The sequence below is a fragment of the Apium graveolens genome, chromosome 6, assembly GCF_009905375.1.
Source record: "Apium graveolens cultivar Ventura chromosome 6, ASM990537v1, whole genome shotgun sequence".
Lineage (NCBI taxonomy): Eukaryota > Viridiplantae > Streptophyta > Magnoliopsida > Apiales > Apiaceae > Apium > Apium graveolens.
Window position 1 is genome coordinate 70,206,193 of NC_133652.1, and position 14,437 is coordinate 70,220,629.

General features: G+C 31.0%; 1 protein-coding gene across 6 annotated transcripts; it reads left to right on the plus strand.

Annotated features, from left to right (window-relative positions):
• The first annotated feature begins 3,007 nt into the window (after positions 1-3,007).
• Positions 3,008-9,567, plus strand: LOC141668652 (nuclear poly(A) polymerase 4-like). Of its 6 annotated transcripts, none has more exons than XM_074475617.1 (12): positions 3,008-3,355; positions 3,485-3,562; positions 3,869-3,976; positions 5,635-5,754; positions 5,831-5,992; positions 6,781-6,894; positions 6,979-7,041; positions 7,141-7,470; positions 7,557-7,721; positions 7,862-8,746; positions 8,937-9,014; positions 9,110-9,567. In XM_074475617.1, exons 1-11 carry the CDS (start codon positions 3,251-3,253, stop codon positions 8,988-8,990), a joined length of 2,184 nt encoding a protein of 727 aa, XP_074331718.1. In that variant the 5' UTR covers positions 3,008-3,250; the 3' UTR covers positions 8,991-9,014; positions 9,110-9,567. The 6 variants fall into 6 exon arrangements, with proteins under 6 accessions (XP_074331718.1, XP_074331719.1, XP_074331722.1 ...); XM_074475618.1 differs by having other exon boundaries at positions 9,238-9,567; XM_074475621.1 differs by having other exon boundaries at positions 7,862-8,638.
• Positions 9,568-14,437: the final 4,870 nt, after the last annotated feature.

Consider the following 14,437-nt stretch of genomic DNA (forward strand, 5'->3'; position numbering starts at 1 on the left):
TCTCCATATTTACAAGACTTGTAATATTTTAATAAAAACCCTCGGGAAACTTCATGTCGATAACTAACGAGAATATCTTTTTCAGAATGTGATAAATTTATAACTTCTTCACTTTGTTTTTGGGAGTTTTTGGTAACAAATTTATAACTTCTTCTCTTTTCTTTCGTCTAATATGGTATATTCAACAAAGTACCAACCAAAACATCACATATATTTTTATCGATGTGCATTACATTGAGAACATGCCTAACCAGAAATAACCTTCAATACTCGAGTTATAAGAATATATAAAGCTTCTTCCTAATATGTCGAGATTCACTTTTCTTTCACCGAAGTGGGAATTGTGTCTTTTCAAAGACCTTTAAATGTTGTACCCTTTCAAACATCTCATCCCTAGTTAATGGATTAAGAGCACCTCACACCTCCACGGTGGTAAATTTAATTTCCTTGATTGATTAGGCATGTTCTTACTTTGATTTACATTTTTTTCTTTCCAGATTAGCAAGAGAAAATTGAAAAAAATTGAAGAAGCCGATAATTACCGAAGTGAAGAACAAAATGATGAGTACTTTCATGATATTAAAGCTGAAATTTTTTCAGGTTCTTTAAACCGTTCATGGGTGTGAGCAAAATATGCCATGACGAATTGGCAAACAGTTTGTTTACAGTTAAGTGAACAAGTTTTTGTTGTCACGGAGACGCAAGTCATCTTTTTAAAAGATATTAACGATTTATGCGCAAATGGTAAAGTGTCTGGGTCTATAATTTGCATGTATGTTCATTAAGTTGTTAACCACAAAAGTTTTTAAGTCACTTTTTTAACAGTTCTGAAATAAGATTATCAAGCTCTACAAGCTTTTAATTTTTATTTTGTTGTTCACTCCAGATGGATTTGGTAGGAAGAATATTTGAAGAAATATAAGATGACTGACATTATACTATTCGTCGATTCAAGATTGATTGGCTCTATGGGATGAGGTAAGGTAGATGATATGTCAAATATGCTTGCTTAGCGATTTGAGGATGCTAAGAATGGGTAATACTTTCTCATGCCTTATAACAATGTGTGAGTATATTACTTGTAGTTTTTTCAATATAGTTAAGCTTCGTTATTTAAATTACAACTTATAATACTCATATACTTTTGGTAGCAACCAATGTGCATTAAGTGTTGCTAATCCCGATGGAGAGGTAGTCTACCACGTGTACTCTCTTAAACATCGCATTGCGAATGTGGAATGAGTTCAAATGAGTTCTGCTTTCTAAAAGTTGTGTATTAGTTTTTTACTAGTAAAATTTAAGAATATGCTAAAACATCAAAATTAATTTTGTTTTGTAGGTGTCATCAAGTTGTATAAGGAGAAAAAGAACAAAGTTTCATTGAAGAAAGTATTACATGAGAATATGACGATTCTAAATAATGTATTGTTGATCCTTTCGATATATTTAATTTTGAAATATGTGTAAGCATTTCGCGTGATGTTTTAAAAAATTCATGTGATATCGAGAAATAAGGATTGTGGGTTGTTTTTAATGAAGTATATGCAAGAAATCAACCATAGCAAGGTCCTTAGCTTTGGGGCTAAGGTGAATTATATATTTTTAATTATTTTATATTAATTTTGAATTTTCCGTTAACAATAAATGTGACTTATAAAAAAAAGGTCATTTTACAGAAATATAGTTATTCTTATAATAGTTATTCTTACACTTACCAAAAAAATTGTCGAACTGGTCAATTTTTCCTCAAATATTAAGAATTATTCTTTAAATATTTGAAAAACTGAAAATTGCATATTAAATTAGATTAAATATATTTTATAATAATATAAATTAGTGAATTTTTTTGTAAATATTAATCAAATTTTGGTTAAATTGATTCAAAAATGGGCACTATTTTGTAGAATTATATGTGTTTCAGAACGAATAGATTTTTGAGTAAAATTCGAACCAAATCGCGAATAGCGATTTTAGAAAATTTTCATTCGCAATCGCATTTGCAATTATGGTTAAATGCATCATTTGTTTTTGCGAATTTGCGATTATTGCGGTACAGTTTGCGTTTCGACCACTTGATGTAAAATATTAAGATTTACAGCAAAAAATATATCAAATGGGGTTAATTATCAAATAGGTCAATTAGTGCATCCAAATGTATCAGGTGAGTCACTTATTACAAAATTGGCTCAAATGAATCACCCATTTAAAAATTTGTATAAAAAATATCACTCTATCGTTAGTCGAAATTCTTAAAAGTATTATATATTGAGTTTTACACATTTTTTATAAATGATATTACATCAAATGAAAGGTTCCGAGTTTGACTATTTTAGATAATATTGTTATATTTTTAAAATTTTATCTACTATTTATTTTTAATTTTTTGATTGTTTTAATTGATTTCAATAAAAATAAATAGTAGATAAATTTTAAAAAATCTAAAAATATTATCTAAAATAATAGAACTCAAAATCTTTCATTTGGATGTAATATCATTTATAAAAAATGTGTGAAACTCAATATATAATATTTTTAAGAATTTCGACTCACGATAGAGTGATATTTTTTATACAAATTTCGAATGGGTGACTCATTTGAGTCAGTTTTGTAATCAGTTGATACATTTGAACGCATTTATGAAATATTCGGCTAATGGGTAATAATCAATATCACTCGGCTACCCGTTGTTTCTAGTCTTCTAATAAAAAATACTAGCGAACCATGTTAATCTAATTTTTAATAATAAAAAATTTAGCAAAATAAAGTTGTTCGCTTGTTTGTTTATGTACTATAAAATATTATTATAAATATATTTTGTGATTTATAGTTACAATTTTGTAATTTTTAAAAATTTTAAATCGCATCTAAACTGTAAATAAGTTTTTATTAAAATTTTCATCCGTAATTAACCGTCATTTTTTTACTAATTATTCGTAAAATGCGGTTTGACTGGGTCATCAGTTCTGACTTGTACGTGAAAGTAGTTATGAGTTGCAAGTTGCAACGTTGTAAATTGAAAGCCCTTGTTGGGGTATTGGAGGGGTCGGACCTTGGCGCGATCCCCGTGCGTGTCCGTCTCAGATCAGACACTTGTCTTTTCTCCTCCCCTTACTATCCAAATTTAATTAGGGTTTTACTATTTCAATTCCCCTCTTTCCCCGATCTAGGGTTCTCTATCTCTATTCTCTAATTAACCCCTACCCTCCATTTTACTTTCATCCTGCTAGTGCTACCTCAATTATACATATAAATGGCGTCTGAGGGTTTGGCCCAGCTCCCCGCCGGTGTCACTAATCCCCTCTCTCTCACCGGCCCCACTCAATCTGACTTTACTCGAAACAATCAGCTTCAAAAGGTTTGGTCTCTCTCTCTCTCTCTCTCTCTCTCTCTCCCTCCCTCCCTCTCTCTCCATCTCACACCACACGAACATACATTACTATGTTATGTATTGGTGTTGCTAATATTTGATTTGTGAGCGGCAAAGCTTCTAGAAGATGCTGAATTGTACGAAACCCCCGAAGAAGCTTCTAAGCGACAACATGTTCTTACTCGTATACGCAAGGTACTGTATGTCTTCCTTTTCACTTGTTTTCTTGCTAATAACTAAAAGATTCTATTGTTTGCAGAAAATTACATTAGTTGCTGTTAATAACTAAATTTTTCTGTTGTTTGCGGATATATTTGATGTATTTGGAAATTAATTAATTGATTAGTTTGTAGAATCACTGGTCGCCATAATTAATCATGTACGAGCATTACTTATTTGAATTATTGATTGTATCTGCGTACTTATGTACTTTTTTGGATTTCTGTTAGATTCTGTAAGTTCTCCTTTTAGATTACTTTCCTCATTCTTGTATAATTGTAGATCGTCATAGATTGGGTTAAGCAACTAACCCGCTTACGAGGATACACTGATCAAATGGTTGAGGATGCCAATGCTGTCATTTTTACTTTTGGTTCTTATCGTCTAGGGGTAAGCATGTGTTATCTCTTACTTTCATGCTTGGTGTCCTTTTTTTATAGTTGCTGTGCCGAGTTGTGGTTAAAAGTGGATAGAAGTTACTACGATTGCTACTACGATTCATGAGAAGAAGTTATTCTCTAATTATATATTAGAAAACAGTTGTGGAGATACTCTACAGAACTAATACTGCATCTAAAAGCCTCTGTTATATCTTATGGCTCCTGGAACCTAGAATTTCCGATGTTACCCCTCCTCCCGCATAACTTTATGTAAAGTTGTTCAATAACAAAGATAAACTTGGGGTATTATAGGCAAAGAAAACTTTTACAAATTATGCATGTGTTCTGTGTATGTCCCTAAAGTTGAGACAGAATATTTCATTGGAATTGTCATACGACCATTTGTTTATCTTGTTTTATTGTTCGGTTGTGATCTCTCCCTTGGTATTTTTTCTGAACTAATTAATAAGATGATTAGAAAGGTGTAAAAAGTATTGATCATATCTTATTTTATTTTTCAGTTGTGATCTCTCCCTTGTTTTTTTTCTTTTAAATAATTCATAAGATGATTAGAAAGGTGTAAAAAGTATTTATCAAACCGTGCCAGCTCACATAATTTCTCTTTAAACTCTTTCTGTCTGTTGAGACACAAGAGCCCGCTGTCGGTCCGAGCAGGTAATACCATTAGCTATATACACTGGTTGTCCCCTCTGCTCTACTTCCAAGATGATTTGATTTTGTTATAAGATTATTACATTCAATGATTTTCTTGTCCATTTGTGTTCTTTTCCTGACATTACATCCATGCTACTCAGAATCGGGTGTGGATCTAAGTTATGTATTCTTAGTTTTGAAAAAATATAAGATTCAAGGATATATACCCGAAATTGGACACAAGTGTGGGGACTTGACATGTAAACCCACTTCATTGATATTTGAAGATTTTGAAAAAAATTACCAAAAAGGTATAAGGATATATCATAATCACTAAAACCAGATTTAGCAATCATGAAACAGAAAATATATTTGGGCGGCTCATATAAAATTCTGAAGACGTAAATAAAATGCATCCTGTTCCTCATAGTTTTTGTCACCAAGACTTGTGCACACATTTTTAGATGTATAAAAAGGTTAATTTCAAGAATGTTGTAGTCAAATATCTTTTTTGTATACGTCTTAAAATATTGTGAAAAAGTGACAAGGATTATGGGACAGGGAGTAAAAAAAAGAATAATGAGATATATAGAATTTTATTTTATGTCACAGGGATCCTCAAATTTCACCACTCACCAATAAAGGAAAGCATGCTGTTTCTGGATAATCATAATCTTAAAGGCGTTTAGTTGATGTGGTGGAGATTGATGAGGGAAAAGAAGAAGAATTTGAGGGTGTTGTGTATCATCTAATCTCGATGAAGATTTTGGGAGCTTAGATGCAGAAGAGGATTAAATTGTTATAAGGATGAACATGCTTTTGTTGCTAGTTCATCTTTTTTGTTATTATGAACACAAGTTCCACCATGGCTCTTGTTATCACATTATCTTTCATGTGACTTGTTTAATATTTTATTGTTACTATTTTTATCAATTTTGTTATGTTACATATATATTGAGATTTGTGTATTCTGTTCGATGAAACACTCCCTTCGCGTTTGCGCTTATGCTTCAGGATGCCTTTGCGCTTTGGAATAGGTTTAAACTATGGTTGGTAACGTTATATTGGCAGGTCCATGGTCCAGGAGCAGACATTGATACACTATGTGTAGGACCATCTTATGTCAATCGGGAGGTAAATCATGAATGTTTATGATATAATCTCAGCCTAGATAAAATTATGTATGTCTCAATGTAACGGGGACTCGCAGGAGGACTTTTTCTTTATGCTACATAACATCTTGGAGGAGATGGAAGAAGTTACAGAACTACAGCCTGTGCCAGATGCTCATGTCCCAGTCATGAAATTTAAGTTTGATGGAATATCAATTGATCTTCTTTATGCAAGTGTGTCTCTTTTGGTTGTGCCTGAGGTAAGTGAAGTACATTTTCTTATTTCCTTCCCAACCTAATAGCCCTGTAGCTTAATGGATAAATGTGTCTGGAACTAGGGTTCCAGAATTTAGGGTAAAATTAAAGATGGAATCTGAGAATGGAGAAAATTGCAAATCTATACTTAGTTTGTGAAAACACAGTTGGAGAGATGTTGCGATGAAGTGTGTATGAGTTGTTAGATGTAAGAGAGTTGAGGTTTAGAGAATGAAAAAGAGGTTTGGTAGTAACTCTCAACCAGAAAAACTTTTCTGGAACAAGATTGAAATGCTACATTTGAAAAGAGTCATAGTCGTTGAGAAGCAGGAAAGGATTATAAAGGAGTTCTGTATCTGTAGAGCTAACTTTGACCAACTAGTCATTGCTAATACTTTTGACTTGGTATTGATTTACTGGAGTAATACTGACTCTTTAGTCTTTATAATAAATTGATTACGAGTACATCGTAAATACTGGTGTGTAGAGTCCTGATAGGATGGTGTTCCCAGTATAACTTTTTTGTTATGTCGATTAGTTCTGCAAGTTCAGTCCTCCAGTACATGACTTTCCAAATTTTTTAGTGGCATACACTTTCTAGGCTTTCTAAACTTAACTCTCTCTGCTGAGCTAGTTTCAACCGGTTTTTAAGCAGAAATTTGCCGTGTCTCTTAAAAATATATCATTGTTGTTCTATTTTAGTGCTATACACTGGTTTCTACTTTATGAATGCTACTGAACCATTAACCATATGCTGGTTTCTAATTCATGAATGCTACTGAACCATCAACAGGACTTGGATATCTCCGATGTGTCTGTTCTATACAATATTGACGAGACAACTGTTCGCATTTTAAATGGCTGTAGGGTTGCTGACCAGATCCTAAAGCTTGTACCAAATGTTGAGGTTGTTGCTGCTTATTTTCTTGTGTTAATTTTATAAAATTATAGTGCTAATTTGCTGTTTTAACTCTTGTGCTCAAAATTTTAGCATTTTCGCACTACGCTCCGCTGTTTGAAGTATTGGGCGAAGAGGCGTGGTGTTTATTCTAATGTAAGTGTGGTGATCTTTGTGCAAATCCCTCTTTCCCAGGTTTTCTTTTTGTGTACACTCTTCTGCTTCAGATTCAATCATATTCTACTCTCTTTTCAGGTGACTGGATTTCTTGGCGGTGTTAACTGGGCTCTTCTTGTAGCTAAGGTTTCTCAGATGTATCCTAATGCCATTCCTAGTATGCTGGTTTCTCGTTTTTTTAGGGTATATACGCAGTGGCGCTGGCCAAATCCAGTAATGCTTTGTGCGATAGAAGAAGACGAGCTTGGTTTTTCTATCTGGGATCCTCGTAAAAATCCTCGTGATAGAACTCATCATATGCCAATCATCACCCCTGCTTACCCATGTATGAATTCTAGCTACAATGTCTCAACCAGTACTCTTCGTGTGATGATGGAGCAGTTCCATTGTGGCAATAAGATTTGTGAGGTAGTAACTAGATCTTCAATTTTTTGGGTATGGTAGCATATGTGTGTTGTGTTTTACTCATATAGTCATATTATGTCAACGTTCAGGAGATTGAGCTGAACAAGTCACAGTGGGGCGCTTTGTTTGAGCGGTATATGTTCTTTGAAGGCTATAAGAATTATTTGCAGGTAGATATTTTTGCTGCTGATGGAGATGATTTGCGTGCATGGAAAGGATGGGTTGAATCTCGACTGAGACAATTGACTCTGATGGTAATATTATTCCACTCTGACATGTTAATTGGCCACTGTGATCAACCTTAATTTCGACTCTCTCCTGACGTGGCAATAGCTAAAATGACAGACGAAACAACACTTTGCCTTGTGACTATTTTTTTCTGTATCTTGTGCAGATTGAGCGGGACACGTGTGGAAAGTTGCAGTGTCATCCGTATCCTCACGATTATGTTGATTCATCAAAGCAGTGCTCCCATTCTGCCTTTTTTATGGGCTTGCAAAGGAAAGAAGGTGAGGTAATACAAGAAGGTCAGCAGTTTGATATACGGGGGACAGTTGATGAGTTTCGGCATTCTGTGAATATGTATGTGTTCTGGAAGCCGGGAATGGAAATTTCCGTGTCACATGTCAGTAGGCGGCGGATACCTTCTTTTGTGTATCCAGAAGGCTATAGAAGAAGTCGGCCACCAAGGCAGCATCAAGATCAATCTTCTCCTATAGATGAAGGTTGCAGGCCAGGATCTGCTGGAAGACAACCAAGAAGGAGAAGAGAATTTAATGCGGCAAATGGACAAGGCAGTCCTGAAAAGCGCCAATGCAGTGCAAGCCCTCAGAATTGTGATTCATTATCTCCTAATATTGTAAGTTATGTTGACAGACATGCATTGAAAGAGTGTTCATCATCAGGGGTTGAGGTTCAAAGAACAGAAGAAATGGCTGAAGTAAATGGAACTCAACGTGCCCAAAAGGTTGAAGGCAATAGTGAGTTGGTGGTCAGGCAAGTTGAATCTGAGCAGCAAAGTATCTCCGGAAGAGCTGATGGATGTCTTTCAAATTCCAGTGTTGTCACCAGCCTTGCAAGCGAAGTAGGCTCTGTAGTAGACAGAGGACCTGCGTCACGAACTGGGAGCAGTGAAGGCAAACCTGGGAGCGTCGTTTGCAGCAGCAGTCAGGTATCTTCGCATGGTGATTCATGTGACTCAGATTCTGGCTTCCTTGTGAATGATGGATGTGCAATAGATGGGAAGGTGTCTGAAAGTGGTTCAAAGGACGAGTTGGAGGTCTTAAAAAATAAGTTCAACTCGCTTCCGTACTTTTTAAACCACAAATTTACTTATTTGTTCATGCATAAAGAATTTATATTTGGCAAGCATAGGCGCTGTTGCTCCCAAACACTTGGTAGTTTTAAATTTGTGTGAGGTGGTTGTCTTACTAATACTTACAATTGATGCATTGCTTTGTTTCATGCAGCTAGGTACTGCCTTTCAGAGAGCAATAGTGTCCGGTGATGATAATGCTTTTTAGGATCCTGTGCCCTGTGACATTAAGGCATGTGCATTTGATTTTTTATACTATTTTTTTATTGTATGTTTTATTTATATCTTTATACTGCTTTCCTTCCTTTGCTGCTGTTTTTTCTACAGGTGGTAGAGTACAAGTACAATAATTTGAACATCAGAATTTTACAGATTTGTTGAAGTCCTCTTGAAAGTCAGAAATTTTGGTAAGTTTTATGTCAGGAGCTGGCTTTCATTTATTTTCTGTTTTCCAGGCATGCTTATCCTTGCAAACTGAGACTGAAGCTGCACTGGATTTTGCCTGGGTGACGATAGTAGAATTTGTCCTTTTTCTTCTTTTCTCTTCTTAACCCTGGCTGGGACGGAAGGTGGGGGTTGAGTTGGGCATCTTTTGTACAATTTTAGCTGAATTTAAGTGTTGATATTCTCTAGTAATATGCAAGCATGTGAGCTAGGGGACAGAACTTGTTTGTAACCCGAGATTGTGCTAGGAGTTGACTTTGTTTCGTACTTGTTGACTTCCTTTCAGCACAATGGTTACCTTGGTGAAGTTGTGATAATGTTGACTTCCTTTTATTAGTTTACTGTGTGCGTTGGATTCTATACTAGTCAATTGCTGGCTGTAGATGCAGTGTCTAAGATTAGAGCTTGAATAAAGAGCAATTGCATGAGAAAGTAGGGAGTGTGGAATTTTTTAGTGTGGGTTATATGCAAAAATACTATTTGTCAGCTCATTACAACAGTCTAAAATTAATGTTTTTTATTCATAATCAGCAAAATACATTGGTAACTCCTTTTTCCGAATTTTTTTTGGTTGTATTTGATCACAAAATGGTGATTTTACAAATATATTCCTAGTAAAGTGACAAATGAATAAAAAAAATACTCATAACACTTTTTGGCTAATATAGCTATCAGACCTATGTCTTCCAAAAAAAACCATGAGCATTAATGGATAAGAACGAATATAAATTATTCTATAACACGGTAATTAGCATATTGGATAAAAGATACCCAAGATAAAGAATCTAAATAATTTTGACAAAGATTTTCAAAATAATTTCTTTTCATAAACAAAGATCACGTAAACAAATGTTACCACTACATAAGTTTTTTAGAAAAATCTCACCGTGTAAATTTACAGGCCTGGGCAACGGGTCAGAACCGGACCGAACCGGAGCGGAACCGAAAGAATCGAGAACCAAAATAGCAATATTTCAAGAACCGAAACGGACCCGTTTATATGTAAGAACCGAACCGGAACCGAACCGTAAATTTCGGTTCGGTTCGGTTCTGAACCGAAAGAACCGAATTTATATTTTATTTTATATTTATTTTTTTTTCATATTATTTTATATTCTAATTTTATAAATTTTGACTAGTTTTGATTATTTATTAAGGGTAATTTAGTAAAAAAGATTTTTATTAGTGGCAAATTATTTTCAATTCGAATACTTTCTGATATAAAAGAAAAAACATATTTATAAAAATATTCGAAACTCCATATATATTTAAAAAAATGAGTAATACAATAAATATCATATTTTTCTTAAAATTTATCAAAATATTATAAATAAGAAAACATAATACGTAATATATACATATATTTATATATTTTTTTGTATTTATTCATTTATATATGGTTCGGTTCGGTTCTTACGATTCTAGTATGTTAAGAACCGAACCGAATCGAGAACCGAAATTTCTAGAAAAACAAGAACCGAACCGAACCCGAATTAGTGAAGAACCGAACCAGAACCACAATTTTTGATCGGTTCGTTTCGATTCTCGGTTCTGAACCGGAAAATGCTCACTCCTAGAAATTGATCTATATTATCTATCTATACTTCTATCCATCTATGTATCTATATTATTATATTAAATACGAAACAATAAAAATTTGGTTTTATTTTATTAACTCTAAATCTGTAATTATTTTTAACCTAAAACACTTTTCTTAATATATTTATACTCGTAATTTAATTATATAAATACAAAAAAAAAAATTAAATATACATAATGGTTTCTAGCATGAACACAATTATATATATATTATATATATATATATACAATTAAATTAAAAATGAAACATTAAAAGTTTGGTTGTCGGTCCTTATTCACTCAATCTAGGGCCGTCAGATTAAATTGATGAGAACAGTTAGATATAATTTTAAAAAATTATTATTTATTTGATATAAGATCGAATCATACAAGCGTCATATTACTAAAATTATAATTTATAATATATAATGATAAAAACGACTGTACATCGCAGGGGTTATATATTAGTCTATACTATTATATTAAAAACAAAATATTAAAAATTTGGTTGTTGGTCCATGGTCACTCAATTCACCTTCAGATCAAACTGATGAGAACCGTTATATATAATCTTAAAAATTATTTTACAAGAGGTATAAGGTTTGATTATACCGGCAATATATTAAAATTATAATTTATAATATATAATGATAAAAATAACCGTGATGCATACTAAAATTATTATATAAGGGTTATAAGGTTCGAATCCCAAAATCAATATATTAAAATTATATTTTACAATATATAATGATAAAAACAAGTGTACATGGCACGAATTATGTACTATCTATACTATTATATTAAAGATGAAATATTAAAAATTTGGTTGTTGGTACTTGGTTACCTTTATTTTGGTAACTCTAAATATGTAATTATATTTAACATAAAACACTCTTCTTATTATTATTAGACGTATACTCGCAATATAATTATATAAATACAAATATGATTAAATATGTATAATGATTTCTAGCTGAAACAAAATAATATATATTTGTCTATTACTATTATATAAAAGATTAAATATTAAAAGTTTTGTTAAGATACTTATTTTTTGATACACCGTAATATTATCGAATTAACCTTATATTTTATCCTTATTTAATTAACCTTGTTAAATTATTTTTTATATATTTAAGGTAATCTACTTTAAGTATACGTTTTCCAGTGAACTAAACCTGATTTTTGGGGAAGGACAATATTAGTGGACAAATATATATTATTTTGTTCCAGCTAAAAATTCTTTATTAATTAAAATAGTATCATTTTATTTAACTAAAAAGAATTATCGGTGATATTTTGGAAAGTTGAGTTATTTTAATCGTGAAAAATATCAAAAAATATTTTAATTATTATAATTATAATAGATAAAATATTAAAAATTTAATCGGCAGTACCCGTTTGATATAAAATTTATCATATTACCCTTACTACAAGTCTACAATTATAAAAAGGAAAATAAATTAAGGAAAATTTCTTTTTGTTGGTACATGCTTATTTTATCTAATTTACCTTAGAAATTTATTGTATTATTACTATTAGTTTTAAAGACAATTATAATTGAAAAAAGGATTATACTTTGAAAAACCTTATATCAGCATATAATCATTACGTTTCTAATTTTATACTTATACAAGCCCCGTAAAAAAAATGTCAAATTGAGATATACTCCCTTTTCTCTCCCATACAAACTCCTGTATAAAGCAATACCTAAATATATTAATTTATATGCTAATTATGTTATTCTTTTTATTTTTCATCAATTAAAATACTATTTTTACTAAAAATATTATAAATAATATTATTAAACAAAATATTATAATTACAAATAACTAACTAATTACCTTTTCCACTAAAAGACATTATCTTTTCTATTTTAAATAACAAAAATTGTTATTTTCCCAAAAATAACACGAAAAAATTTATTCAATATAATAATAATATTATTATTATTATTTATACTTCTATACTATATTATAATAGACAAAATATTAAAATATTAGCAGTCGGCTAAAATTACTTACTTACTATTACTTAATTATTCATGTTATTTTCACTTAATTGCTCTTATTTAAATATTTTAAAGACCTGTTTATTTTAAACCAATTATAATCTTAATTATAAAAAATTGAATCGCACATAAATCAAGTGCATGTAACTCGAGATTATAACAATATACATCATGTACAATAAGTTATATATTTATACTATTTTATAATATATGAAACATGAAACATTAAAATTTTTATTATTAGTCACATGCATTATTGATTATAATCAAAATTTAAAATTATATGCAACATCGAAAACTCTCATTAATATATTTATATTCGCAACATAAATATGTATACCAATAAAATTATAATCTATACACACTATTCATTCGAACTTAAACAAAATTATACTATTTATCCAGACTAAAATAAAAAATAAAAAAAACTGAGTATAGTTAGTTATATTTATGACTCAATAATAGATTAATATTCAAAAACTAAATATATAAATACACATAGAATTAAATATGTATAATGTCCTCGAGCCAAAATATTATAATATATAATATCCACCCAGCCAAAAAATTATATACTGAACGGTCTAAAATAAAATTCAAATCAAAAGATAATTTTTTGGTAGATATAATGGCCTGGGATAAAATAAAATAGTATACATCATTCAACAAGACTTATACAAAATTATATTATTGATCCCGGTTAAAATAATAAATAAATAAAATTAAATATAGCTAACTGGCTGCATCAGGCTAAAAGAAAATAAAAAATACTACTAACGCGTTTAAAAAAATACTATTGAACTGGAATAGAACAAAAATAAAATTATAAGATAATTCTCTGGTCGATACAATGACATCGAGTAAAAAAAATAATATACTACTCATCTAGATTAAAACAAAATAAAATTCTACGAGGACTAAAATAAAATTCAAAATAAACTAACAATAATTATTTGGATTTGGTTGATCTAACAAGCCTATATAATTCCAGGTCTTCTTCTATGTCTATAATATGTAAATTATCCTATTAAAACGAAACTAGAGATAATTCGTCACTTTATACAATATTGTCAGAATAAAATAACTTAATATTTACTATTCACCAAAGCTGAAAAAACATTTTAACAATTAATTTAAGATGAGAATATTTACATCAACTAAAACAAAATCTTATATACTTTTATCTGGGCTAAAACAAAATTATATAATATATTAGTGGTTAAACAAATGATATGAAAACTAATGTTGTGCAAGACATGCATGTATAATAACAAGATTAAGTCACATTGACAACCCTGAGAGTTAGTTGTATGATAGTCTAAATCTGTATTATGTATTGTATTTCTTGAATCTGTAAAAAGGTTAGAAGATTAGATTGGAGTATTTCTCTGTAGACAGTTTCAAGCCTAAGAATAAATTCTTGAAGAAGATCAAGCAAAGATCATGTCTCAGAAAAAAGATGTAGAAGCTTGGAGTTGAATAAATCTGTTTTATGAAAAATGTTCTAAGTCGAGATATCGACAAGTCACCCATCAAGTTATTTAGAGAAGTCATTCGAGAACTCCAGAATGACTTATCGAGAAGTCCAAAATGGCTTATAGAGAAGTCTCAGAGATACCGAC

Excerpts from the sequence above, each read along its gene's own strand:
- LOC141668652 (XM_074475617.1), top strand. The coding sequence starts at position 3,251 with ATGGCGTCTGAGGGTTTGGCCCAGCTCCCCGCCGGTGTCACTAATCCC. Across the intron at positions 7,722-7,861 it reads TGAGACAATTGACTCTGATG|ATTGAGCGGGACACGTGTGG; the intron begins GTAATATTATTC and ends TATCTTGTGCAG. Across the intron at positions 8,747-8,936 it reads GTTCAAAGGACGAGTTGGAG|CTAGGTACTGCCTTTCAGAG; the intron begins GTCTTAAAAAAT and ends TGTTTCATGCAG.